We start from the raw sequence: 26622 nt of genomic DNA, 5'->3' as shown, positions 1-26622 counted from the left end.
TTAAAGCTTGGAGGCCACTGCTCCAGGACTTGAACTTGAACTTTATTGCCATATATAACCAGTACATGTACCGGTACAATGGAATTCTTACTGACAGAAAGTCTCTCGATTGTTTAAAAAGTGTAAAAACACAAAGTGCAGACAGTGCATCAAGACAATATACAAACAAACAATAGACAATGTACAAGTAAACAGTTAGAATGTAAACAATGCAGACGTGTGAACAATGACTGCAGATGTGCAATAAATAAGAAATTATAATGAGGTAGATGGTGTAGGTGTGGTCAAATGTGTTCGCCAGTCGCACTGCTTGTGGGTAGAAGCTATTGAAGAATCTAGTGGTAAGTGTCCATATTCTGAGGCCTTGTTCACCTCTCCCGAGCTCAGGCTGTATGTTCTGTCTGTTGCTGGGGTTAGCAACGCAGACGTCGGCTCCTAAATCCACAATGATGTCATCACAGTGTTTTGGAACAGGAAAGGATCTCCCTTTGGGTGCAGGAAGTTGACCACTAGGTCATGTTACCTCAGATCAGCAAACAACGTGTACCCCAGCCAGCAATCCCTGTCCTACACCACTGTGACGCAGGCGGTGTCCCCCCCAGCTGTGAGCCGTTTGTCACTTTTTGAATCATTGAGTGGACAAGCTGGTGGGAAATCATGAGCTTCATCATAAGAAATGATGAGAAAGGGGTTGAAAGCACAGCAGAAGTTGATCAAAGGAGTCTGTGGACTGCCCCATGACTTGAGAAACACAATCTCATCAACTGCGTCGCGGCACTTGAAATCTGTAGAGTTAATGAAGTCGCTCGCTGTGGAAGCCATTAGTGCAAGTGATGTTGTAGCCTTCAGTGTCTCATGGCTCTCAACAAAGCTTAGCACTGGGAGATATTTAACGAGGACCAGGCGTGTCAGATCAGCTTAACTGGCAGGAATCGAGGTGACAATCTAAGTGTGGAGTGAGGGCAGGTGCACAGTGTGACGTAGTCATGTTCTGGCAGTTTGGAGGTGATAGTTTTCAAAATATGTTTTCAGCATTGTAGTCTGGGCTAATAAGCAAATGTCAAAACTTAAAAAAAAAGTTGAGTGTCCTCATTCTCGTCTGCAAAAAAATGACCTGAACAATACATGCACTATTCAGGCAATATAGAGAATTCATGTGGAAGATTGACCTGACACCCTGTATTCAAATGTCTGCTGTCTCCATCAATGGGCACAGCACAGAGGCTTCGTGAGATGTAAATAAGGGTCTAAACCATGATGTGTGTAAAAATAAGTTAATTTATTTTGAGACCTAATTATTTCCCCAAATGGCCAAGAATGTATGGAAATACTGGTTAAACTCAAAAGGAGTGACATCAAAAACAGCCATTTTTTCATGATTTCTTATGAATCATTAGTGAATGAAGTGCCTCCCGTTCAGCACAGAAATGCAAGGAAAGTGTCCTTTGTGGTTCTTTCTCGATCTGTTACTCAAAGGACAGCAAAGTCATTCCTTATTTTCTTAAAGCGGTGGAAGAGCTCGTTCCCGCCCGCGCTCCGCCCCATGCTGTCAGAGTCGGTGCTTGTGAATGGGAGGGTGAGGAAGAAAGCAAAGCGACCTGTTTGATCCCGGCTATTGACTTGCTGAACCATGTGACTGCGAGGCGTTCGGACTCGAGCTCTCCACGTGATCTCCGCTGCTCATTCGGCAGTCCTGCAGTGCGAGGGTCGTGTTCCTCCCACTCTCTAGCCGGAGGAAGTATTTAAGAAAAGAAGAGCCACACAAACGGCCTTTTCCTGCGATTTGCCGCAACGTGCTGCGGAGAACGGGAAATAAGGCACATCTTAACGTCAAGACACAATTTCAGTTTTATGATGCTTCCTTTGGATGGTTTTTGAAGCATCTGGCATTCAGCTTGTTTGCATTTACAAAGTTTAAGTATCAGCTCTATGGCTGTGCAGTTCGTTGCTCATTTCCCTGAAGTGCCCTTTACACTAGAGTTAATAACAGTCCATTATTTGTACTCAACGAATGTGTTTTTGCGATTACCTTCATTATAGTAGTCTGACTGATACGGTTGTTTTTGTAAGCAGCAGTCTGTGCTGTGCTGTGCTCATTATGTTTGCAGATGCAGGGAAGGTTAAGCCAGTCTGCATAGTTGGTTTTTATGCATCATTTTCTCCAGCCATTAATCAAGGATATTTCATGGTGGCGTCAGGCAAGGTTATTTTTGCAGGATGTTATGGCTACAGAAAACCCCTCAGAGTCCAAATCACCAATAGTTCAGTATGACCTTCTAAATTGCTATAAACCGCGTCGCTCTTTGAAAAGTCTTGGATAATTGAGGCCGGTGGTGAGGTCCGTTGACTAAAAATAGAACGTTATTGAGGTCGCGTCGCACTCGGAGATAACCAGCAGGTGGCGATGTTGCTACTATTCTGACTTCCTAGCAACCCTGTAAATACAATACAACATTACATTCCTCAGACGGCTTGCTCCAACTGCATTTGTTGCTACGATATAATATTAATAAAAACACAAACCTTGAAACAAAGTAAAATCCATTTTTGTGAATGATCTGCTGCTCTTGTATGCACAACAGCCTGTTGTACAGCTGCAATTCACAAAGCGAGCGGATCATACTTAAATTGGGCGGCATACAGTACATTATAAAACAAAAGAGGCTTTGAAATATAACAGTTACTGCCGTTAGTGGCATTTTGTAGTTCATTTGAGCCTGTTTTCCATTTCTGCTTTGCTGTGTCAAACTATAAAAAAATAAGTGTAATGAAAACAACACGAATTGCCTATTTGGTACATTAAGTCATAGCTGTGGGTTTCCTGTGAAGTGTTGTAATTAGCTAAGCTACGGCTTTATGTCTGCAATTACGTAATATTGTCTGTGTGAGTGTGTGTGACATAAGCATCATTTTCCCTAGTTCTCCGTTTCTATAATAGAAAGCTGTTAATTATAAAGCTCCCCTGAAGGGAAGAGCAGAGGCATGCTTGAGGATTTAAAGCAGTAGTTTACACTGTCTTCTGCTCTCAATTAGTGTGTGGCCGTATCTTACAAGATCAGACCTGCTCTTACAGAATCCTCCCTCATGAAGTTGGGAGCCCTGGAGAAGTGCAGTCAGGTCTGCAGTGGCAGCAAGCGGTTGAGTCTCCCGCACCCCTTTAAGACAAACCGTGGTCTTCTCTCCTGGGCCTGTGCCACATGCGAGTCAGCGCCTGTGTGCCTGTGCGCCCAGCGATGAGCCCTGGTCTCCAGCGTTCACAAGCCCCTGTGATTTGGGCTTCCAGTCCGCCCTGTGATGTGGTCTGTGCTGTAGCACTTTAAATCCGCCGTCGAGTGGAGATGTAATTACGGCCTGTGATTTGTTTATTTTTCTTCTTTTTCTTCCTTCAATTAAATGCCAAAATGTGCCCAGAATAGCTCTTCTGTGGAAGAGAAGGGTGTGTGTGAGGCAAGGGGAGGGTTTGGGAAGAGATTAAGAAAGCAGTGATTTCAAAATCTGCTCCTCTTGCTGGTATGTAAATATAAAGAAGTGGCTCAGGTTGCCAGGGAGACACGCTTCCACATGGAAATCTTGTTAGATTCACAAACCTTTGCTTATTTTCTCGTAGCAAGCTTTTCTGCAGTTGAATAGAGGTAGTTTAGCACATCGACAGAGAATTGGAACCTTTACCCGCTGGGAAGGTTACACTGGGAAGGTCATGCACTTCTGCTGCCTGAATGTAAGAGAGTCTACTTTATTGAGTCACATTTGTATCTGTGGCATTTAGTTCAGCCTCTTGTGTGCTTTCAAAGTGCAGTTACCAGGCGTTACAGCAGGGGGCAGCTTTTAGAGAAAGCTACAAAAATCCTCTTGCAGCTTGTAAGATTGTTACAGAGTCCATTGTGTAGCAGGTAAGCTGCTTAGCTACAGTGCTTTCATCTTCTTAGTACATCCCGTCCAGGATGTGTCTGAACTCGTTACGGAGGATTTATGTGGGTAGTGGAAAATCGATTTTACTGCATGGATTTTGATTGATTTGAACATGGGCAGCTGATGGTTCAGACTTGAAAATCCACTTGGAAATCTTGTTTGGTTCACAAACCTTTGTTTATCTTCTCAGACCTTTTTATATTAATATACATTTTACATTTCCTTGGTCCTCAAATCTACCCTGCTGTACTCTAAACTGCAGGATAGTATGTTAAAAAGTTAGCTGGGTCATGAGCAAAGATAGTTATCAATAGCGTTCTGGTCTGAAAATGTAAGGCCATTTGCACCCTCTATCCATTTCTGTGGCTGAGACATAACCATTAGTACCCTAGACATGTTACAAAATTAAAGAAAAAGTCAAATGTTCTGTTGTTGACTAACTTTTAGTTAGACATTTTCAGTTGCTGTAATTCCATTTTACAGTTTAACGGGAGATATAACCGTTTTTATGCAAATCCTGGAAAGACCCATAAATGTCTAAACTGTAACAAAATATTTTTGTGCTAAATTAACAGCCACTACAGTTCTCAAAGCACAAGAGTGTAAGTTTCCCATGCAGGGTCACACACACAATGTCTGCTCACACAATGAATGAGGTCATTCTCCAGGCGGCAACCAATCAGAAGCCTGATCCCTGTCTTCAATGTCTGAATTTGAGACAAGGGAAGCCACAGCAGATTTTTTTGCAAATGCAAATAAATGTGACATCAGTGTCCACTGCCCCATGCCTGCGCTTATCCCTGCAGCAGATGGACAAAGGACTTAGAGGGAAGGACTGTTGGGGATTCGAATGCAGAGTGAGATGATATTTGCCTTGGTGACACCCTCGGGCAGCAGATAGAGAATGAACTGAGGCTTTCTGATGAGCAAGTGAGCAAAGAAACGGCTCTCTGTCGTCACAACATTTTCAAGTATTTTGTGAGGCAGGACAAGTGGACAAACCGGTCGGAGAAACATTTCCCGGGCCGGTTTAGAAAAGGCAACAGGGTGCAAAACAAAAAAACTTATCAGCTGAATAACATACCGAGAAAAAACAACAGGGAGGTACAAAAGCGTGGGGAATATTTTTTTTCAAGTTTTCAAAGAGCACATTTTTTCGAGCACATTTTTTCTTGACGTTTATCTTGCCTTTTTTCATGAGCCATCGCAGCTGGAAATAACACGACTTCAGGTGTGTTATTTCTGCCTCAGACATCAGTGATTATGGTGATACCAGCAGCAGGTTCAATCTGAGAAACATTTTTTTCTTCTGGGTGTGTGTTGCCGTGCACACATCTTATCAGTGGAATACCTTCTTTATGATTGTGTTTACGTGTTGAATCGAAAGCCTGGAGTTACGAGTGCCCTGACCTTAACAAGCTGAAGCGATATGGGCTTAGGAGTGGCGCCCAGGGAGTCGGGACTCTGGACAGACTCATGGCTTTTCTCCAGGGCTGGATCGATGCTGGCAGCTGTTGAACACTGGATCAGTGGAAACACAGGGCCATTAGGAGACAGGATTGGAGCTCCTGTTTGAATCTGGAGTGTTTTGCTGAATATATCATTTCTTGCAATTTGCTTAATGCTTTACACCTAGGAAGGGTCCCAATTCTTTCACCATAAAAATACTTCTCCTTCTTGGGAATGCAAGCTGTCGCCATCCTGTATCAGTGGCCCTACAACACACTTGGGTAACAGGAACACGGGGAGCCGTCCAAACTCCCTTCTGGACCTTCTTGGTTTCCTGCTGGTGCTGAATCTCAGAGCTGTGAGTGAATCCACAGGGACTTGTTGGGTAACTTGCGCTGGCTGTGCAGCCAGATCCTTATTGTATTTGGTGGATCCATGGTGAAGAAATGAGACCAAGAAGTCTGTGATGGTAAAAATCAACATGGTGGTGCTTAAGAAAATCTGTCTTCTGCTTCCATGACTTCTTGAAACGTGAACATCGTTCACTGGGCTAAACACCTCCGAACTGGTTGACTGGACAGATTTTTGCGAGGAAAGTCATTGGTACCTGCATGTTCTTTATTGGGACCACGCTCGGAAGACTTCAGATTCAATCTCTGGACTTCACTGTAAGCAAATTCCCAAATGAAGAATTGTATCTTGGCAAACACAGTATCGCCCATGGGTGTGATATGGGTGCATTTGTTGAAAACACTTTCATTAGATTACTTCCTGCTAATTTGTTTATACTGCTGGGGTTGGAGAGCTTACTGATTAGCCTTTGAGTAAAACATGCAAATCAGGAGGAGGGTATAATTTTCCATAGTTCAGAGACCGAAGATCACAGATATATCGGAGACGATGACTGTTGATCTCAAAATCTGGAAGAAACAGTTTGCTTGAAGACACTCTTAAATTATTGTGAGCCTTTGAAAAAGAAAAAAGCATTTGGATTGATCAGCCTGGAAGAATTTCTGAAGCTGTGAACTCCTCTCATGTAAGATACTGGGTATAGGGAGCAAAACTCTGGACTGAGCTCCAGACCAGTTCTGGGTTTTCTTGGCTGCTGCGTTGGGACCTGCACCCTTTCACTGCGGACACCGTCCTGACAACAGCCTTGCCTTTCGGATTTGGTGACCTAAGAGCTTTCTGCCTGCTTCCCTCCCCAGTAGTATCCAGTAACTGTGATATCGGAGCAGGCAATCTGCCCTGTCTCTTTTTAGGGGTGCAATGTATGTCCTGTGCACTCTGGTGGTGCTGTCTTTGCACAGCCTGTTCAAGGGGCGAAAAAGAGGCTCAGAAGTGGAGAAAGTGAAGCATTCCGACAGGGAGAGAAACTCGCCCAGAGACTGCTGCACGGACAACCACAGCCCAGGATATGAAGCCCAGAGCCTGTGCACCAAGAGTAACAGAACCACTTTGAGCAACATGCCTGGCTGCTGCTACAGTACCTGGGCACAGGTGAGAATCCATCTTGCTTACAGCACAGAATAACCTGGCTACTGTGCAGACTGTACAATATTCATTTTCCTTTCTCTGTCTTTTGGGGGGTATTGGTTACCTCTTCCATCTCTCTGTTTTTGTGCATTTCCCTTTATTGGTCAAACATGTTTTATAGCGTCACAAATTACTTGTAGATTGTTTTTGTATACTCATTTGTTTCAGCGTCTAAGTAAATAAACTACTCGACACGGAAATTCCTATTTATGGAGAAAGAAATGAAAGGTGCACAGTGCTCCATCTGTTTTATGCAGGATTCATTTAAGGGATTATTTGCAAGCGAAGTCATTTTTTAATTAAATGTTGTTGTTGTTTTGTTTCTGGGCAGGTACTGTAGAATGGGCTAAAAAACAAAACCCTTGTTTTTTAAAAAGTACAGGAGGCCTGTTTATTCTACCCTTGAAGGAAAATTAACTTAATGAGTGTAAAATCTGAATTGCAGACAGTAACTTCACACCCTGACATATCTGGGTGTAGTGTCCAGGAGCAAGCAAGAATCTCCGTGCATAATTCTTAAACGTTAGTGCTGGTGCTGTCAGAGTGGGAGTCTGCAGCTCTACTGTTTGCAATCATCTGCAAGTGCATGAGCTTTTTTTGCCTTTGAGGATTTGTTTAGGGTTTGTTTCAGCCTTTGCCAGCTAAATTGAGCTCGAATCCTTTTCAGATGCTGATATGCAAATACAGCTTGTAAATTCACCAAGGGAAAGTTGGGGGTTGACTGTGGGCTAAGGGGCAGTCTCGCAATAGGCAAAATTCTCAAATACTCAAAATGAGGTTGTTGCAGGTTCAAGTTCCAAGTGTAACTCTGTGCCTTTGTACTGTTGAGCACAGCACTACAGAAAGTATCGTCCGAACAGATCAATACTTTTTCTGTTGCTGTTGTTATTCCCCCTTGCGACAGACATCCTGTCCAGGGTGCACCCCGTCTTGTGCCCCTGCTTGCTGGGAAAGGCTCCAGCTCCCTCACGACCCTGTATTGGTTATGTAATACGTAGATGGGCAGTTGTTGTTGTTCCCTAAGTGATATCCAAGTACAGAACAATGCATTTTAGGATATTGTGGTGTTTGTGCATTGTGCACCACTGAGTTTGCCGAGTTTGTGTGTTTTTCTGGATTTCTGGGTGTGATGCTGTCTGACTTAGGACAGTCACATTGTATTTTCTTAATGGCTTTCGGACAGGGAGGATGATTGAGAAGCCCAAGCCTTTCAGTGCCATGTTACACTGCCTTCATGATAATGCTCCAGAATTTAAAAGGCAGATTACCACTGTGGCTCAATAATTCATGTGGGGTTTGGTTTTGTTTCCGTTACACCTGAACGACAGGAACTGGCCCTATTGAAGCACGCCTGTCTTGCTCCTTCCTGCAACTAGCCTGTGTTGAGATTCTGTTCCGTCCATCAGCCCAGTGACGCTCCATCTGACATCAGTCAGAATACATGAGGATGTCAGTTGTTAAGAGCAGGATTGCTCCTTGCTGGGGAGCATCCTCTTCTAACACCTGGCCCATGAAGTCAGAATATACCTAATTCCATTGCTGCATTCCACTGGTCACCCTGCGCCTGCACCGGCATGAGCTTTTCCTTCATTGGGACACTCCTTGGAATAAAAAGTCTCCGGTCTTGCTGATCTTAACAAAAACTTATGCAGTGAGAAATAATTTGCATTATCTTCTCTTATGGAAAGAGGAGGGGGACTATTAAACAGAACTCTGTCTGGTGTGACCCCAACATGTACAGGCTGCTTCTGGTAGATGTAGGTTTTTGTTAGGATTGTGAATTTTCATGCCTGGAATTTAACAAGCGACTCCCAGAGGTGTCACAAATAGCAGGCAATAATAGAGGATTAGAGACCTGAGGTCTGATAATGTATTATACAGCAGGTCTCTTGCTTACAGCAGGAGGAGTCCCTTGGGACTGAACTAATGGCAGTAACAGGAACCTCCCTCATGGCAGTTTTTTGTGGAGCTGAGCAAAGTGTGTGTCTATTCGGCAGCAGCTCAGGACTTAGAGGCGCAGTTACCTCCTTTACTAAATATTTCAGGTTCTGGGAGGAGGGGAAAGGAGAAGCCGGGCTTCATTTGCCAATTAAATATTAATTTTGAGCACTGAGGTGTAGTTGCCAGTGTAGGGGTGGGGAGTGGGATTTTGTTGCTGAGGAGTGATGGGATACTGGGTTAGATTTCCTTGTTACTAAGTAACAGGAGGAAAGCAGAGCACCGAGAGGCTAGTGAGAAGAGCCCGGCTGGTTTATCGGAGTGGTGCTTTATGTAGCTGTGTGCTCCGTGCTGCACAAGGGGCTGGCAGGAGATGTTGGCGTGATGGGGAGCTTGGCACCGCGGCCCTGGAGGTAGGTAACCATGCTGAGTGCCTGGTCTGTGCGCCGCAATAGGAAAGAGGAGGGAGAGAGGGCTGGATGGTTCCCTTTCATTCCTTTGTATAGTGTACACCACCAGTGTGGCTGCTGCTTTTGTGTTTCATGCAAATTGAGACTGTATGGTCTTCAGTGTGTCATTGTGGCCAGTGCTATTTATGTGTAGTACTGTACAGTGCTATACATTTCTGTCAATTATGTTGCAGTTTGTGTCCTGACATGTAGGGGAAACACAGAGAGGAGCTGTCAGCTGAGGATGGTTTGCTTTATCCTTTCTGCATTCTTTCCCCTTCTTACTTGAAATACGTTCGGAAAACTGCATGGTATTGCTTCTCCTATCTTTTATATGCAGATGTTTTAATAAGAAGAGTTTTCTGATTCTTTTTACTGGCATAAAACTAATGCTGCTTTTGTTTTTTTAATTTTGTCATTTTTGTTTTGGGAGATGTTTTTTTTATTAGAAATCAATTCTTCCCAATGCATCTGACACTGAATAGAGTGTTGTTTTGTTACTATGTTTTGTTCCTATAACAAATGGGGAAGGAAAGGATTATTGTACAGTGTATGATCACTAAAATTCAAGATCATCCACACAATCTGAAAGATGTTATAAACCCAGCATTGCTCGGGTCATATTGTTCTGTGTGGTGTCGTTCTGCAGATGTTTACTAATACATTTCTATGAGTCTGATTTTATTTTTTTCATTTTTTTTCCCTGTATCATGTACAAAGCTGACTTTCAGTGGGTTTTAGTGCAAACTAGATTTGACACGGATGTCAAAGAATTTAACACCAGAGGGATGTGAGGGATGTATTTAGCCTGACTGAATATTTCATGTTTTCATTTGCAATGCAAAGCACTTCCTTTGAATCTTTAAATCTGTGAAGCGTGGCTTCTGATCTTCAACTTTCCAGTAGAAAAAAAAAATTGCAAAAGTTCCGACCCAGTAATTGTTTACCCATTACACTGAGGAGCTTCCACATCGTTGAAACCCAGCAGGGTCTGGATATCGAGGAACAGGATCAGGAGCCCCAAGCCCAGTGCACACATTATAATGTAGTGGAAACACTTCTGTGTCTCACTGTTACACATACAGTTCTGTGGGACTTACAGGCAAGAGTATCTGCCAGATGGAGACACTGTGGGTGTTAATTAAAAGCCCCAGTTTGTCTGTAATGGAAAGACACATGAGAATGTAATGTAGAGCATTGTCCTCCTGAAGCAGTGAAATATTTTCTAAATATGTGAGAGAACCTGCAGTGAGAAATGAGCTAGAAAAGTTACATGGATGCTTTTTATATTAATTACCCTGCTGGAGATTGTAAAAAACTTTGAGAGTTGGATGCTGGCGCCAGTGGACAGGGGAACTGATTTCCCCCAGTAAGTTATTTCTCTAGCTAAAAGGTGTGCAGAACAGGAGGGATGTCTCATGAATGAAATGCAGTTTGGGTTCTTCTGGAATCGCCATGGAAACTCCGAGGTGTGTCCTTTGTAATCATGGCTGTGATGACCCAGGTGTGATTCACTATTTGGGACAGGAGGCCCGGATGGTCAGGATGACTGATAGCAGGGTGTGGTGTGATCCAGCCTCTAGCAGCAGTGCTGGAGTGCTCTGAACCACATTCTTCAGACGGTGACTGTGCTCCCAGATACTGCGTCTGCCTTCATGCCTTGAATGCTACAGGAATTGCGACTGTCTGGGAGCAATAGGAGCTGGCTGATCGTTATCAAATAGACAATGACTTGAAACAAAAAGAGGAAGTCGTGGCTTTGCTAACGTTCTTTCAGAAACTGAAGGGAGTGCCTGAGGGAGTGAAGGACCTAAAAGATATTTGAGAGATTCCAAAGTTCAGGGCAGCTCAATGTGACAGCATCGAGCTCCTGTTATGTAACTCTTTGAGTCATTTTGCATGTCATAATATGACACCTGAACGTAAGATCCCTCTTTCTGAATTTGCTGGAATAAGCCTGCTGTGGCACAAAGTTGCCACACAAAGGAGTTGTGGCACAAAGGGGAATAAGATACATTTATAAATAATTCCAAAGGCAATGCTTTTTGTAGATTTTCATGTCACTCTGGATTAACACTTGTATTTAACCAGGAACTTGATTTGTGTCATCTCAGCCCTGAGTATGATTTGTGCTCCTCCGGTAAGCCTTTGTGGAAAGGGAATCTCGCTCGTGACCAAGGGAGAGAGACCCCCAGGGACGGACAGGGCAGTCTTATTGAAGCAGACCTGATTCAGCTGTGGGGGTGTGGTGGCGGGTGTTGGGTGGCACATACAGGGAGCCTGTGGTTTCCGAGAGCAGGACGTCAGGGTGCTCATGGGAGGAACTGGGCAGCCCGTGGGGTCCGCTGTGAAAGAAGCTGTATTTGGTTACTCATGTCAAGGTGAAGGCTGGTGTTGTGTCTCCTCTTTATAAAGGTATAAAACTTTTAAAGCTCACAACCGAGGGACACGAAGCAGCTCCTGCTGGGAGTGCGGGGCTCAGGAGTACAGTGTGTTACTATCGGCATTTGGAAAGTCATTTTTTTTAATTACCAAGGCGCTTGGTAATCTTAATCTTATTCTTAATGTCTTGAACACATGCTAGTGCCTTTGTACATTACTCAACAAGTACAGGAGGTAATTTACAGGGGAACAGCTTGTCAGAGGGGGAGAAGTGGCTCTCATTGTAGTGTGTGAATGTCTATCACCACAGCTCTGCCAGAACCAGGAATAAATATATAGAGCAAACCTGCAGCCCAGACCGCACTCAGAATGAATGCCAGGGAGCTCGGGAGAGCGGTTAGCTGGGAGATAACTGAACTGGGCTAATGAGATGCGCACACACACTGGGGAAAGGAAACTAAAAGGCGTTTTTTTTTTCTGTAGTTACTAATGTAGTCGACTCTGGTGAGACTTTGTTAGGAATAACAGAATGCTTAAAGAGAGCGGGTAGGGGTTTTATTTCAGACTTTTCTGTCAGACTGGTCGGTTTTTATCAGGAGATGCTGTTTTCAACAGAGAGCTTGTTTATTACCAAAGTATGAGAACCATCCGTGATGTTATAATCCTTTATTTTTAATATTTGTTTTTAATGGAGGTCGTAAGAGAGACAAAAATCCATAGTTTTCTCTTAAATTGTATTTTTTTTTTGTTGCTGTCTCAGTTCTAAGTGCTGCTAAGAAACCTTAGGCTGTAAGTCAGGTTAAACCTGATGGTCCTCCCGAGCTGCAGTGAAACAGCCCCCAGTGAAAAAACAGCTCTGCGCTTTTCATGTATTTTAATACTAAATACCATTGTGCATGATTAACTATGATTGTGTGATTTGTATTTTTTGGTTTCGTTCTCCTCGGTAAAACAAACCTAAAAAGGCTCTCCTTTTCCTGTGTGTAGATGTTTGTATGGTATCGTTTCATCTTAGCTATGTTGAAAATCTCTGCTTCTCCTTTGCATGAGGGACTAGAGACAGTGTTCCGCAATAAACTGGAGACCCAGGGCCAACAGGGAGCTCACATGAATCAGGTCCTAAGCACTCAGTAAACACTGAGATTGCAGCCCTGCAGTTGCTAAAACAACGAATGGCTTTAATTATTACTGGACAGTAATTCAAGGAAGTAACTGTGAAGAATAAGCAGATATTTTTTTTTGTTTACGTTTTTTTCTTACCTTTTAAATACCATCCCACTGTTTGTCATAGAATTCATTTTGTGATGAAAGGTGAGAAAAAATCCTAAGAATCAGTAGCCCCCCCCCCCCCCCCCCCATATCTACCCATGTTGAATAAGCACAAGGCCATCTGTTGGCGCTTAAGGGATAATCTATACCTGAGCTCTTCAAAAGGACATCTCTGTGTCAGTGGGAGGGGCTGGCTGGGCAAGGTGAGGGCATCATGTGCGTGACCTGTCAGTGGGCACATGCCAGGGCTGCTTCTAGTGCGCCAAAGTCTGCCATGCAGAGCTAGCATGCTGGGGTGGCTGGGATCTCTAGTAAACAGAGGCTGGCTTGACCTGAATGCCAACAGACCTGGGACTGTGAAGATGGCACACTTAGACTGGAGCCATCGACTCAAGGTAGGCAAGGGGCTTTCTGCGTCTGCCATTCTCAAATTAGTTCTGCACGGTGAGCTCCAGGACTGCACTCTCGAGCAGGGGACTGATCTCCCCATTCCAGCAAAGGACAGCAGTCCGAGTGGGCTGGAGCAGTACCTCTGGTTACATCGATTTGACATGTTCAGGATTTGTGAGCTGGCTATTCTACATCTCTGCTTGCACTGTTTACTCTCTTTTGCTAGGAAAAAAAATGTTGGCAGCTGTTGTGTGTGTGTACGTGTGGGGTAACACGTTTCCTGTCGGCATAAAATAAGATCATATGCTGATACACCTTCTTCTAATCAGAGGGCCATGTGACTGTGCTCAGTGCTCACTTTCGGTCCCTAGTTAGTATACAACAGCCCTGCTTTTACTTCATCAAATCAGCAGTCATTGAACTCTCTAACAACCCCATGACTTAAATATGCAGACTACTAAAACCTGGGTACGCCTTGGGTATATAAACAATACACTGCTCTGATTACAGTGCAGTATTTTTCCAGGATACATTAACTTTGATTAAAACAGTGACTCAAAATTGTCCAAATGCCTTGTACCAGACTGTTTTTATTTCAGATGAATTTTTGTGCTCTGGGGAAAATCGAGTTCCCCTTTAAATTTGCCGTGCCTGTCTTCTCTCTCCTGTCTGTGTTCTGGTAGTACATGCGACAGGGGTAACCCGGCTCAGGACTGACTGGTGTGTAACACTGGCTGATCCCAGGCGGTTGTATTTATCGTGAGCTTCCCTCAGTGTAAAGCTGTGAAAGACTGAAGACTGCTTTTCAGGAGTTTTTATCTTCTACACTGTATGCGTGAGGAAATTGCAGAGGAAGACCCTTGTAAGGGCTTTTGTGTTGTTGGTTTTCCATGTGGAAGGCAGTTTGTCAAGAGGTCATCGCCAATCCGCTGTGCTTTTTCTGACTCTCGCTGTGAGGGCTGCAGCCTCTCCTGTGCTCTGCGGTTCTGTTGCATTATTTGGCTAGTCAGAGTCCTTCAGGGAATCTGTTACACTATAACTAACCCCTGTCCGCCTGCTAATCTGCTTCAGATGACCCTGAGCCCCTTGGCAGGCCCAGGCCGTGTGGTTAATGTAGGCTAGGATGCGGAGGAGGGGTTCTGCTTCACGTCAACCACCGTTGACCATGTATTTTTATCGGCAACGCTTCACTCACGTTGGGGAATTACTGACAGACTCTCCTTTGGGGAGAAGAACTTCCCTGCTTCGTTTTAGTGTCTGTCCCTCCTCCTCTCGAGATTGTGGTGTAGGAATGTGATCGACACATGTCCCACCGTCTCCCTCTCTGTGTACTGTAGTCTTGAGCGGAGCCGCTGGTAGGTGAAAGCATTCAAGCATCTGGCTCCCCCTTGTGGCTGATATATGTTAGTGTAAATAACGTTTTTCACTTACGGACTGCAAATGTCAATGCATGTACAGTAGTACGCCCAACCGTGTGTGTTGTCATATGTAATTTAGAGTGAGAATTTCCAAGTCATAACATAAATTGAGGTTGCTTGTTAAATTAATTTTACACTAGTTCAATTATGGGCAGACATAGTCTTGTTGGGGAACATATGATAACCTTTGCAAAACAACATTGAAGTGGTTTAGGAAAGAACAGTACCAAATGGTCAACCTCGCGCTTTTGCATTTTTTTAAGCAAGTTTGGATTTATTTAAATAAGAGGTGCATACGGTACATGACAAACATTCAGTTTTGTCTCGAGTAGTATGTGTTCCAAGCATGCAGCCATAGTGGTAAAGTAAGGAAGGTGTGTGTGACATTCCAGCTCTAACGCCCTGCTGGTATCTGTCCCCTGTCAGCCGGCCCACTGGCCAAGCGCTGCCCTCAGCCCCACGGTCATGTTCAGCACACGCAAGACCTGGGACCTCGGCCACGCCCACACCCTGCAGGAGCTCTGGAAGAAAGACCTCTCATTGGACGGTGAGTGTCACGTGACGCAGGTAAAAACTAGCGTGGCAGCATTTTTCAGATTACTCTGTGATTTCCTACAGGTAGGAAAGGTGCTCTTTGAACTGAATGTGATACCTCAACAGCATGCCGAAGAGGTAAAGCCTATTTTTGCACTTTTTGTCTCCGAAGTATAAATTCCTTAATTGCCAAGACAATGTTTTTTTTAAAATCTTTTAAAGATTTACTTATATTCTCTAATGTGGGTTTATGGACAGTTTTGCTTCTGATGAAAAAGCTGATTGTTTCTGTGCAGAGCTGAAAGTGCTCTCAGGAGTTGCTCGGCACTGTAATCGGATTCAGTTAATCTCAAAGCACCATCAAGAGCTGTTGTTAGGTTCAGAATTAATTTCAGCACTCATCTGAAACTGCCTGTTTTTCTGGTTTTGAATGCTGTCTTGGACTTGTCTTGCAATTGTACATCTCCTACAGTAAAGACATTATTCTGTGTGACTGACACTAGGTGTCCGTTTTCATGGATGTTTTTGAATGAGTTCTTAAATCCCAGGGAGATAGCTCTTTCAACAGATTCACAGTAGAAATCTATTCGTCATTCCCAGGAATAAGTGAATTTAAGATGTTGCTTTCCCTGATTTTTCTGTAATTTTATTCTTTATTTATAGGCTAGGTAAACTGAGAGAATTAGCTTTCACGTGTCTTAAGCGATTATCTCCTGCATCTCTCCAGTCTTTCCTTCTCCATTTGCAAAAGCACTATTCTTTGGATTTCAATCGACCCAAAAAGAATTCCGGGGTTTTTTTTTTGCATAAAGATATTGGACATTTCGTGCCATGAAGTATTAAACCACTTAAAAAGGAGTGAGGCTGGTTCTAGAGAATCAGTACTAGAACCTCTCTGTTGCTGGCGCTGTAGATAAGGACAGGTTAAGCTAACAACCCCACTCTTAAATCTCACCTGCAGGTTTGTTCGGTTAACCATTAATACGAAGGAAGAGGATTAGAGAGCAAAGCTGTACTTTGGGCTGTTTTGCCTTGTCACTTCATACATGGGGGTCTTATGTTTCATCTTTGAGATGTTCCAAATTAATGTGAAGATTAAAAAAAATCCCTGCCATTTTAGAGTTGAATGCATTTGATTTGACAAAACGGAATCCTGTATTTTACCTGTTCTTCAATAACAGTGACCTTTTTAAAAATGCCTCAAAGCTGTGCCTGAATGACTGGGGAGCCCCCTTGTCTTTGCACCCACCTGCCTGAGCTTCTCTGTGCTGCGTTTGTCCCGCAGAAAGTGCTGTGGATTTCCTGATGAGTGACGGAGAGGAGGGCAGTGCCTTCATCCCTCTGCAGTCCTCTGTGTTCCCGTGTCAGAGCATGACCTCTGACCAGCCTGAGCCCAGTGCCCCCCACAACCAGCAGCTCCTCGTACAGGTCAGGCTGGCACCCTCCTGCAATACCACAGCCGCCGACTGCAAGGTCAGGGGTCAGGGGTCAGGGAACTCTGTGAAATCGCTCCGCGGCTAAGCAGTTGAGCAGGGGTGTCTAATCCTGCGCCTGCAGGGCCGGTGAGTCTGCAGCAGCACCTGAAGAACTGGAACCTGTTGTTAAAGTGATTGATGAAACCAATAAAGAGCTTCTTTAAGAGCTGAGCTGGAATGAAAGCCTGCAGAGAGCCAGGCCCTCTAGGACCAGGATTGGACACCCCTGAAACAGAGGGTGTGATAGTCCCATAGTGTGGTTCCGGTATATTTAAAAGCAGTATGCCTCAGTGCAGAAGTTCACTGGCCAATTAATAGTGCCCCCAGTGTAGAAGTACCACACTATTAATGTGGTCTCGCCAGGTTATGGCACCACACTGTAATCCTATTAGTAAGTCTCTGCCCCACATTCCTAAGCACAGTGGTCATCCACAGCTAATGCATTACCCATAAGCTCAGTGTCTGCTGACAGTATCCGCAACAGTGAAATTCCAACATGTTCAGACCTGACACTGGCTGCGAAGGGACTAGGACTTGTATATCTGCTGTGAGAAGCAGCAATTATCCATTTTGAATACTTGGAGGCAAAGCTTCAACACCCAGATCTCTAATTTACAGTTTGCGTAGGTAATTTCACGTTGCCTTAGTCAGCTAAGTTCAGTTTGTTCCCAGTGGCATGATTGCTAGGCTGGTCTACCAGGCAGCTTCAGTCTATAGTTCTTGCACAGCAGGCAGTGGCACTATGTCTTTTTTTATTTATACATGGATGCCACTGTTAAGGCATTAGCTCAGCCAATTAAAGCCTTTTCCCCCTTGACCCATATGCCTTACGAGCAGAGCAGGTGTGGGGTCATTTTGACAGCTGAGATCACACTAGAGTGAAAACTGGATTGTGCAGTAGAGTCACCTTGCTCTGGAAGACTTTGGCTTAGGACAAATTTTAGGCCAAATTCTCTGAAATTTTACCTACACTCTGCCCGCCCAGACATGAATCACACAGTCTAACGTGAATCATCAATCAGTTGCAAATTTTTTGCAAACTCCGTGACAGCTTAGCTGGAGTTTTTTCTAGAAAAATAGAATGCTGTACTTGCTTACACACCCAGAATACAATACAGTCATATTGTTATGGACATTAAAAATATTTTAGCTGAATGCTACTGTTCACGAGTAATGATTGGAAGATACATTAATGTCTTAATGGCATAGAAAACTGAAATGTACCATTTTTCTCTGGGTTTGTATCTTGTGTGCTTCGGACTTGAATTTCAGGTTCCTAGCAAAGGCTTCCCTTACAGGAGGTCTGTCCTCAGCCCAGACTGAGAAAAATGTTTTACAGTGCATCTGAAGTTTTTTAGGTGAACATTCCAGAATTAATTCATTCATTTGCACTGCTCTGTGAAAAGGTTGGGGTTCCTTTCTCCCTTTTTATTATTGTGCTGTTTCTCCATCCTTCCATTTCACTGTTTCTCATTTCCCTTCTGTCTCCACTGTCTTCAGGAAGTCACCTTTTCCTGTTCCTGGACATCTACAGCTTATGTAATTCGTCATGTTTCACATGTGATTTCTATATACACTACCTGTGAGGTTTTGTGGTAGAAATCCCTGTTGATGCCTGTAGCTACAAAGTGAAGGACTGTCACATTATAATAGTGGTGTTACTTACTTGTTACCCACAGTTTGCTTAGCTACCTGTACCCTGATCCTGTTCAGTCTTTTCATATATCCAGTTAGATTTAGGGTTGCGCTGTACGTGAATGGGGCTATGTTACACTCATAGCACAAAATAAAACTAGGAAAACCATACAGTAAAATAAAATAGAACATAAACATACCAGGACCACTGTTACTGAGCTGTGTGCATCAGCTGTCTTGTCCTTAATGGTGTCATTATTTGCACCTCACTGCTCTCTGCCTGGAATTCTCTTAGCTTTTAGCTCAGTGTTTCATTATGAGCTGTTACAAACCATGATGCATGTCGCTCTGTTGCGTCCTGAAGTTTCTGTGCTGGAGTTATGATGGTGTTATGTTGCTCCATTCAAGTAAGGCGTTGCCACTGTGTGATTTGGTGTGTTTTACTGCTCCGGTGAAAGAAAGTACTGTGTAGGTAGATGCTTAAAAAATCATTTTCTCGCATATGAAAAGCCGTAAACTGCATTTGTTGTTGTTAATAATAATAACATTTTGTTTTATATAGCGCCTTTAAAAGTATCTTCTTACAGTGCATTGAATTGGAAGTGGGAGGAAAAATTTACGAGGAGATCAAATTAAAAATCAAGGATTTAGAATGTTCTGGAGTTTCTGTGGCTTTTGCTCTGAAAATAATGTGGAGAAGAATTCATCTGTTTCCCCCAGCTGTTAGACTCCATTTCCTGTGTTCTTGTTAACATGAAATCTCCCGCTTAATTGATTCAGCACCAGAAATCAAATCTGCCGTGAAAGCTGCAGACTGACTGAAGGAATTAGTCCTAATTTGATATAGTTATTTCCCGCTGAAGCCCTGGAATGCGTGTTAAGAAATAGTCACCCATCTGAGAAGTTGTCTTGTAGCAGAGAGAAGAGCAGTGGTGGTGTGCGCGCTGCCTGGCGCCGCGTGACGGTGCCGCCCCTGTGCCCCCCCAGGCCCTGCAGGAGAAGGTGTGCGAGTTCCAGGCCCGGCTGCTCAGCGAGGAGGCCGGCCGCAAGCTGCAGCTCCAGCGGCTCAGGCAGAGCCACGAGCAGCACGTGCGCGAGAAGCTGGCCCTCATCCGCAGCCTGCAGGATGTGGTCCGCGAGCAGGAGGCCCAGCTGCGCAAGGGAGAGGCCGTGGGTAGGTGGAGGCGCCGGGCGCGGACCACCAGAGCCAGCGGGCTTCAACACGGGGGGCTCTGCAGTGAATTACCTGTATGTGTAATACAGCTACGGCAGAACGATGTTTGTGGGGCGAGCTGTACCTCTTATTTGTAAAAGAACAGCCCTCAGTTTCAACGCCCTCACTGTGGCATAAGGAATCCCTGAAAGAAACCAAATCTAGGACCTAAATCTTGGACATCCGTCAGTGGGATAAGGAGCTATTGTTCGCCTCTACTTAATTTTGCAATGTCATGTCCTGTGTGTAGAAAACGTCTGGCTGTGGTCCTGGACAGTCCCAGTCCCAGTCCAGTGAGTCTCACGGGTCACCTTTCCCAAAGGAACACCTGTAAATTACTGATGAGTTAATCGAGTGAACGATCAGTGAACAGCGAACGATCTATTTCTAAATCACACATCTGTAACACCTGGAACAATTCGACTGGGAACACCTGTGATCAGGTGATTTATTTTCAAATTAATAAAAGAAAGGAACTGGAGTTCCCTCAGTGAAAAGACTTGCTGATGTGATCAGCAGCTTAGAAGAGTCCCTCATGTTTAAGATCAGCTGCCTGGTGGTGCCCTGTGACCCTGGTTTGGGGATCAGAAAAGGGCGGTCGAATGGTGATCTTTGAAGCCTGCTGGACGGGGGAGACTACTGTCACGAGGGGAGGGGAGGCAGGGAGACAGCTGGCGTTGGTTCCCGGTGACGCCTGCACGCTCGTCCCTCTCCGTCCGCAGGGAGCCGGCGCTCCAGCCTGGGCAGCAGACCCGTGCCGTCGGTGCAGCGACTGGCGGAGTCCCTGAGCTCGGCGCAGGAGGAGAAGAGCCGGCTGCAGGAGGAGCTGCTCCTCGCTCAGGACAGGCTGCGCTGCCGGGACAGCGAGCAGCAGGCCACCATCAGCCGGCTGCGCGCACAGGTAGGGAGGAGCTCCAGTGGGAGGCCAGGGCAGCAGAGGAGAAGTCTGCATCAATATAAGCAGCCCCAAGCACTTCACATATAGGCCAGGGCAAACTGTAGCCTCCGCTGAAGGCCAGCTCCCAGCTGGGTGATGGGTGGCAGCCCCACTGCACAGAGGATCAAGAGGCGACGTGAGAAACTGGAATTCTGCTCAGGTTTAACATCCTGTCTTGCCAGTTACCTAAGAGTCAGGACCTCCGTTTAACTTGTCGTCTGAAGGGCAGCACATCGTATACTACAGTGTCCCAGGTCACTGTCTTAGGCCGCTTCTGATGCAGAAGGAGGAGTGCCAGCTGCAAAAGACATTTGGTTTTCCTTAGAGGCCTCCCATCCCTGTCCTGACCAGGCCCAGCCTTGATTAGCTACTTCGACTGGACTGAATCGGGCTTCACGCTGGTAATAACACCGCTGTCAATATGGGATTTTGATGACAGTTTCTCAGGTGCTTGAAATCTTGCAGATTTGTGAAATTGTCTTTAGATTAAATTCCATTTCTCGAATAAGAAATCATAGATTTAAAATAGCCCATTAAAAAGTTTCAAATAAGGACATGGAAGGGTAGCGTAAAAGAGCTAGAAGACTCCAGTTTTCTCAAGGTTAGAATTTCACATCTCTGTGTTACAGCAAAGTACAGTGAAGGCAACTTCACCCTAATAGTGGGGTGTGTGGGTTTGGCATGGCCTGGTGTGAACACTAAGAGGCTGAGTCCTGGGGAAGAGTGAGGAGCCTTCTTGAAAAGATGGGACAGCCTGTTTTTTTCCGAAAAGCTCAGTGAGAATGAAGAGGTGGAACACTGGTTCCTCCCTCTAAAGAAACAGTGCCTGCTGCCCCACCTGTGTTTCACTGGTCCATCCTCACCCTGCAGCCAAATGTACCGTCCTGCCCAACGTCTAGAGCGTGTTTTCCTCGTCTTCCCTGTCTGGGATAAGGGCTGGGGCCAGGCAAGAGCCCAGAGCAGTCCCCCCCACACACACGCCTCCCACCCCCAGGCAGTGAGCCAGGCGCAGGCTGACTGCTGTCTGTGATCGGTTGGCAGGTGGAGGATCTGAAGGAGAAGCTGCTGCTCCAGGCACAGGAAGTGAACAGGCTGCGATCCGAGCTGGTGAGTTGCTGTAAGCCAGCAGTTCAGAGAAGCTGCACAATTGATTGTGCGCTGTAGTGACTGGGGAGGACAAGGGGGTGAAATCCTGCTCATCACATGTCTGAATGTCTCTCCCATGTCTTCTTACTGCATTATCCACTGTAAAATATGTCAAACCCTATTTTAACAAGTGGCTTATGAAAGATTGCCGGTGTTTTAATACCCAGAAGTAAAACAGGTCTCTTTGGTACTATGGTTTAGGGCTTTTCTTAGATAAATGATAAGATATGCAAAATAAATTTGTGGAAAAATGCCTGACGTATTCCTGCTCACACCTGAAGAAGCCGCAACAGCAGAAGAGTTCTTTCATCTTTCCTTTTTTCTCTGTGGAATTTACCTTGACATGCTCATTCGTGGGACGGCAGGAGTGCAGTGGTCCTCATTGCTGCCTCACAGCTCTGGGGCCCTGGGTCTGAGTCCTGGGGTTTTATTTGAGTGGGGTTTGTATGTTCTCCCTGTGTTCACGTGGGCTTCCTCCCACAGTCCAAAGACATACTGGTAGGTTAATTGGCTTCTGGGGAAAATGGCCTTGATGTGAGCGGTTGTGTCTGTGTGTCCTGTCCAGGGTCTATCCCGCCTTGCGTCTGTTGCTTGCCAGGATAGGCTCCGGCTCCCCTCCAACCCTGAATCGAGCGGAAGGGTTAGAAAACGGATGGATGTTCCTACGCAGTCTGAATTCCTCTGATGCACCTCAGCTGTTAGATACAGTATTGTGTGCTTGTGTTGTTTCCCTTCAGGGAGCAACAGACCTGGAGAAGCAGCTGGAGATCCTGGTGTCGGAGAACGAGCGGCTCAAGCAGGAGCTGACGCAGGCAGAGGGCCAGGGCGCGTGCCCGGCTCGCGCCGACTGCCGGCACAGCCAGGTGAGCCGGACGCGGGTCTCTCTGGCCGCCGCGGGTGCACGTGTGTGTGTGGGGGGGGGGGGCGTGCCCAGCGTGTTCCTGAACTGGCCGTGTGCTGGGCTGCCCCTAGGACGCAGAGGCCCTGCGCTGCCGGCTGGTCCAGCGGGAAGCCGAGCTGCGGGAGGAGGCCGGCCGGGCGGCGGAGCTGGAGGGGCAGCTGGAGGAGGTGCGGCGCGAGGCGGGGGAGCTGGAGGGCCGCCTGGGCCAGAGGCTCAGGGACTGCCAGCAGGCCTTGGCCAGGCAGGCTGCCCAGGCGCCGCACGTCAAGGTCAGTGGGGAGGAGCTCTTGCGGGGGGCTGGGACATGAGTTTCTGAACACAGAAGGAATAGTGAAGCGTTTCATCAGTGCAAACACTTTCTAAATGATTAATGCCAAACAATTCACTGTTGCTTATTTTAGAAATTAAGTCATTTAAAAAGGGTCCTAAATTAAAGTTTCGGCGATTGAGAGAATTTGTCACAGTAACTTATTCATTGCTTGTTCACTCACAGAACATAACAGGTGTTACAAACAAGGGAAAGCCCTTCGGCCCACCTAGCCTGTTTGGCAGTTAGTAGATAAATGATCCGATGATCTCATCCGACTGTTTCCTGAAAGAAATAAGGGTATTGGCTTCAACGCGACTGGGTAGCTTGTTCTGCATTCCCACAGTGCTCCTGTTCTCAATTTTAAATGCACTGCCATCTAGCTTACGCTTACAGAGCAGTGTGTGCAGGAGTTTATTCCTGTAGTTGCAGATACCCACAAGTGCAGAACTATGCCGGTAGGCCCTGGCATACTGACGGCTCGTTTCACTCCCTCGCGTTCTGCAGTACGTCACCAGGACGGTGGAGGTGGAGTCGGCCCAGTCCAAACAGGCCCTGTCGGAGGCCCAGACCCGGAACAAGGTCCTGGAGGAGCAGCTGGCATCCCAGCGGCAGCATCTTCGAGAGCTGGAGGGGCAGCTGCACGACTCTCAGAGGACCTGCAGCCAGCTCCGTGCCCAGGTCTGCAGGCCCCGCCCATTCCCAAGCCCCGCCCCCTCTTTTTGCCCTTGCATTTCCATCCCTTCGCCTGTTGGTGGCGCTGCCTCTCAGGTTGGCTGGTCATTGATTTTGATTTGCATGTTGCAGGAAAGGACTGCAGATGTGATGGGGGAAAAACACGCTTTGACGTGCGGGGGGGGGGGGGGGAATTAAAGATTTGTGAAGCTCTCCTTGTTCCCAGAGCCTGTAGGCTGCGTGTCGTGCTGTAGCCCCTCAACACAGCCCTCTGACACCCCGAACCTGAGCCCTCTGTCCTCCTGTCAGCCTGAACTGCAGGAGCCTCTCCTCGTAACAGCTGTTTCCCCTTGATTTGCAGCTGAGCACGGACTGGAGCCGCCTCTCTGGCCTCCTCTCTAGTGCTGCTGGGAGAGGCAGTTGCGAGTTGGTCCGTAGGTTGTCGAAGGTTGGCCTTTTGTTTGAAACTTGGTGGGTCAGGGATCCCTCAGTAAAGGGCAGTGGTTACATTGGAAGCTGGTAGATTAATTTCCATCAGTCAGTGGGAAGTGTAAAGCGTCGGTTGTAAAATAGATTTATTATATTTTAAAACATTTTTATTGCTGTTGTCCTGATCACACTTCTTGAGGGATCATTCCAACATGTTCGTTGGTGACAGGGACAGCAGGCAAAGGCAAGCTGTCTCCGTCTCTCAGAGATGTCCCTGGCTCTTTTTTTCTTTTGAGTTCGAGATAACATCTGTAATGATTCTTTTGGACTTTCCCGTATTGTTGAGTTGTGTTTATCATAGCACCTTTCTTTAAAGAAACGAGGGAAATCTAGCTGCTCTTTTCCTGTCCGCCATGTAATGTCGAATAGGATTCACAGCGTGTCTGTGCTCTACCTTACATTGCACTTGTGGATCCTGTGTGGAATCCCAGCTGCACTTGTTTCTGCTGCTGTATATATGCTTTTGCTTCCCAGTGCTGTAATAGGCCCCTTCCATTCACTTTTACTGACTGTATACTGGATTTCACCTCCGTTTTGCTCCAAAATTAGGTTTTGGTGTTTTTTATTCGAAGAGGATTTCAAAATCCTTAAAAAAATCAAAACCCTGTTATTTACCATCGTATTGATTATGCAGTAGATTGGAAGAATGTTTTAGTTTGCCATGCTCGTGTTAGAATCGGCTGAGCTGTGATCTCCATGGTGCGCGCAGGAGGTGAACGAGTGTGCGCAGTGCTGGCAGAGCAGTGGGGACGCGGGGGCGTGCTTCTGACATCCTTTGCTTTGGCCTGTCTCTCAGATCCAGATGTACGAGGGGGAGATGGAGCGGGCGCAGGGCCAGCTGGAGGCCGAGATGCAGTCCCTGGAGGAGGAGAAGAACCGCGTGATCGAGGAAGCCTTCATCAGGGCAGAGAGCGAGATGAAGGCTGTGCACGAGAATCTGGCCGGTGAGATCACAGTCCTCAGCCCAGAGCAATGTTCAAGCTCACGTTTATTTGTCATTCCAGCCTTATACAAGTATACAGTGGAATGAAATATCGTTCCTCCTCGTCCACGGTGCAAATACAGGCAGGACAGACGGGACACTGACATAGACATTGTAGACAGGATACGCATAGTGCAAAGTGCAAATGACAAGGTAAATACATAATACAATCTACACAACACACTGGGGGGATTTAAACCCTGTTTCTGGAATTGGGGTGGGCGCAAGTAGATTCCAGGGTGTTGAAGAGCCTGAGAGCCTGTGGGAAGATGGCTGTTACCAGAGAAGTACTGGCTCGTAAGTCTATAGCCACTGGTAACAAGGAGAGATTTGTGAATCTTACCCTGTTTCCAGTGGTTATAGACTTACATAGATCAGTGTGTTCTCAGATGTAAGAGAAGTCAGTGTAACATAGATATAAACACAAACATTTAAAAAAATGACCCAGGGTGAGAAGTCAGGGTTGCAATAACATTGAAGAAGACATTCATGCTGGTAATTATATGCAGAACTGCATTTTTCTTCAGTTCTGCTTAAACGAATGCTTTGAATATCTTTGACATCTTCCATGATAATCACTCCTAAAAAAGTCTGTGAGATTAAATCTTCAGGGACTTGCTTTACTGGTACCTGGTGTTCTTTATTTTGATGTCATGTCTGCTGTCCCTGAGTGGATGTGCCTTATGTCTCCTGTGTAGGGAGTCTGTGGGACCCCTGCATGTCTGTTAGCTGCTCTGTGCACCTCTTACCCTGTCCCCTGTCCTCTGTGTTCAGGAGTCAGGATGAACCTGCTCACCCTGCAGCCAGCCCTGCGCACTCTCACCTGCGACTACAACTGCCTGAAGAAGCAGGTGCAGGATTTCCCCTTCATGTTGGAGACGGCGATCTCTGAGGCCAAGCAGGAGGTGAGGCTTGGCTGATCCTGGGAAAATCCCTCTTCTTCCGGCTGCTGGGAATTGGGACAAGAGTGACATGTCCCATAACAGCAAGACTGGGTGGCCTTGGTTCACCTGTTCCTGTCCTGCTGAAAATCCTACTGCCGTTTAATCATTTTAAGATTTCTTCGGGAAGTGGTAAGAAGCACACAACTGAAGGACAGCCGTGGTCCAGGTTGATTCAAGCCTCATGGACTGGACTGTAGCACTGGAAGGGTTTAAAAGTGGGACAGCTTGGGTTTTCTGACCATTGGAGAGCTGTAGTGGGAAATGTGCGGTCTAGCGTGCCACGTGGGTGGTGTTGCGCTTTGGCGTGAGAGAAAAGGATGGTATGTGGGCTATCTGGCTGTGCCAAGGGCTGCATGCCGCCCAGGCATCACCTGCTCTGCTTGTGCCCACAGATCTGCCAGGTGATCGGAGAGGTTAGCAGTGCCAACCAGGAGCTCCTGCGCAAGTACAAGAGGGAGATGACCTTGAGGAAGAAGTGCCACAATGAGCTGGTCAAACTAAAAGGTGGGAGTCCAATATCAACCTCTGAACATTAAAAGGAGGGTGTCCGTATTCAGTCTGTTTGCCATTTTTAAAAATATGCTGCTCTTGCATGCTACTCTGTAGATGATGACTACAAAGTTCCTATTTGTACAAGACAAAGG

General features: G+C 46.0%; 1 protein-coding gene across 8 annotated transcripts in view; it reads left to right on the top strand.

Moving 5' to 3' along the window:
- kifc3 (kinesin family member C3) overlaps nucleotides 1-26622 on the top strand; it is a 36442-nt gene that overhangs the window by 2605 nt on the left and 7215 nt on the right. For 2 of the 8 annotated variants that reach the window (XM_015368664.2, XM_015368665.2), the window contains exons 2-12: nucleotides 15167-15287; nucleotides 16560-16747; nucleotides 19372-19558; nucleotides 20320-20498; nucleotides 21576-21641; nucleotides 22418-22543; nucleotides 22653-22850; nucleotides 23396-23569; nucleotides 24849-24996; nucleotides 25809-25939; nucleotides 26371-26482. In XM_015368664.2, the coding sequence (XP_015224150.2) occupies nucleotides 15206-15287; nucleotides 16560-16747; nucleotides 19372-19558; nucleotides 20320-20498; nucleotides 21576-21641; nucleotides 22418-22543; nucleotides 22653-22850; nucleotides 23396-23569; nucleotides 24849-24996; nucleotides 25809-25939; nucleotides 26371-26482 (1591 nt within the window). In that variant the 5' untranslated portion in view covers nucleotides 15167-15205. Of the gene's footprint in view, nucleotides 1-4654; nucleotides 6859-9008; nucleotides 9246-13154; nucleotides 13328-15166; nucleotides 15288-15308; nucleotides 15413-16559; nucleotides 16748-19371; nucleotides 19559-20319; nucleotides 20499-21575; nucleotides 21642-22417; nucleotides 22544-22652; nucleotides 22851-23395; nucleotides 23570-24848; nucleotides 24997-25808; nucleotides 25940-26370; nucleotides 26483-26622 lie in introns of those variants that run through there. The other 6 variants (XM_015368659.2, XM_015368660.2, XM_015368657.2 and 3 more) reach the window with 6 other exon arrangements.

The sequence above is a fragment of the Lepisosteus oculatus genome, chromosome 20, assembly GCF_040954835.1.
Source record: "Lepisosteus oculatus isolate fLepOcu1 chromosome 20, fLepOcu1.hap2, whole genome shotgun sequence".
Taxonomy (NCBI): Eukaryota; Metazoa; Chordata; class Actinopteri; order Semionotiformes; family Lepisosteidae; genus Lepisosteus; species Lepisosteus oculatus.
Note: the sequence above shows the minus strand (reverse complement) of the source record. Positions and strands in the feature narration are given on the sequence as shown.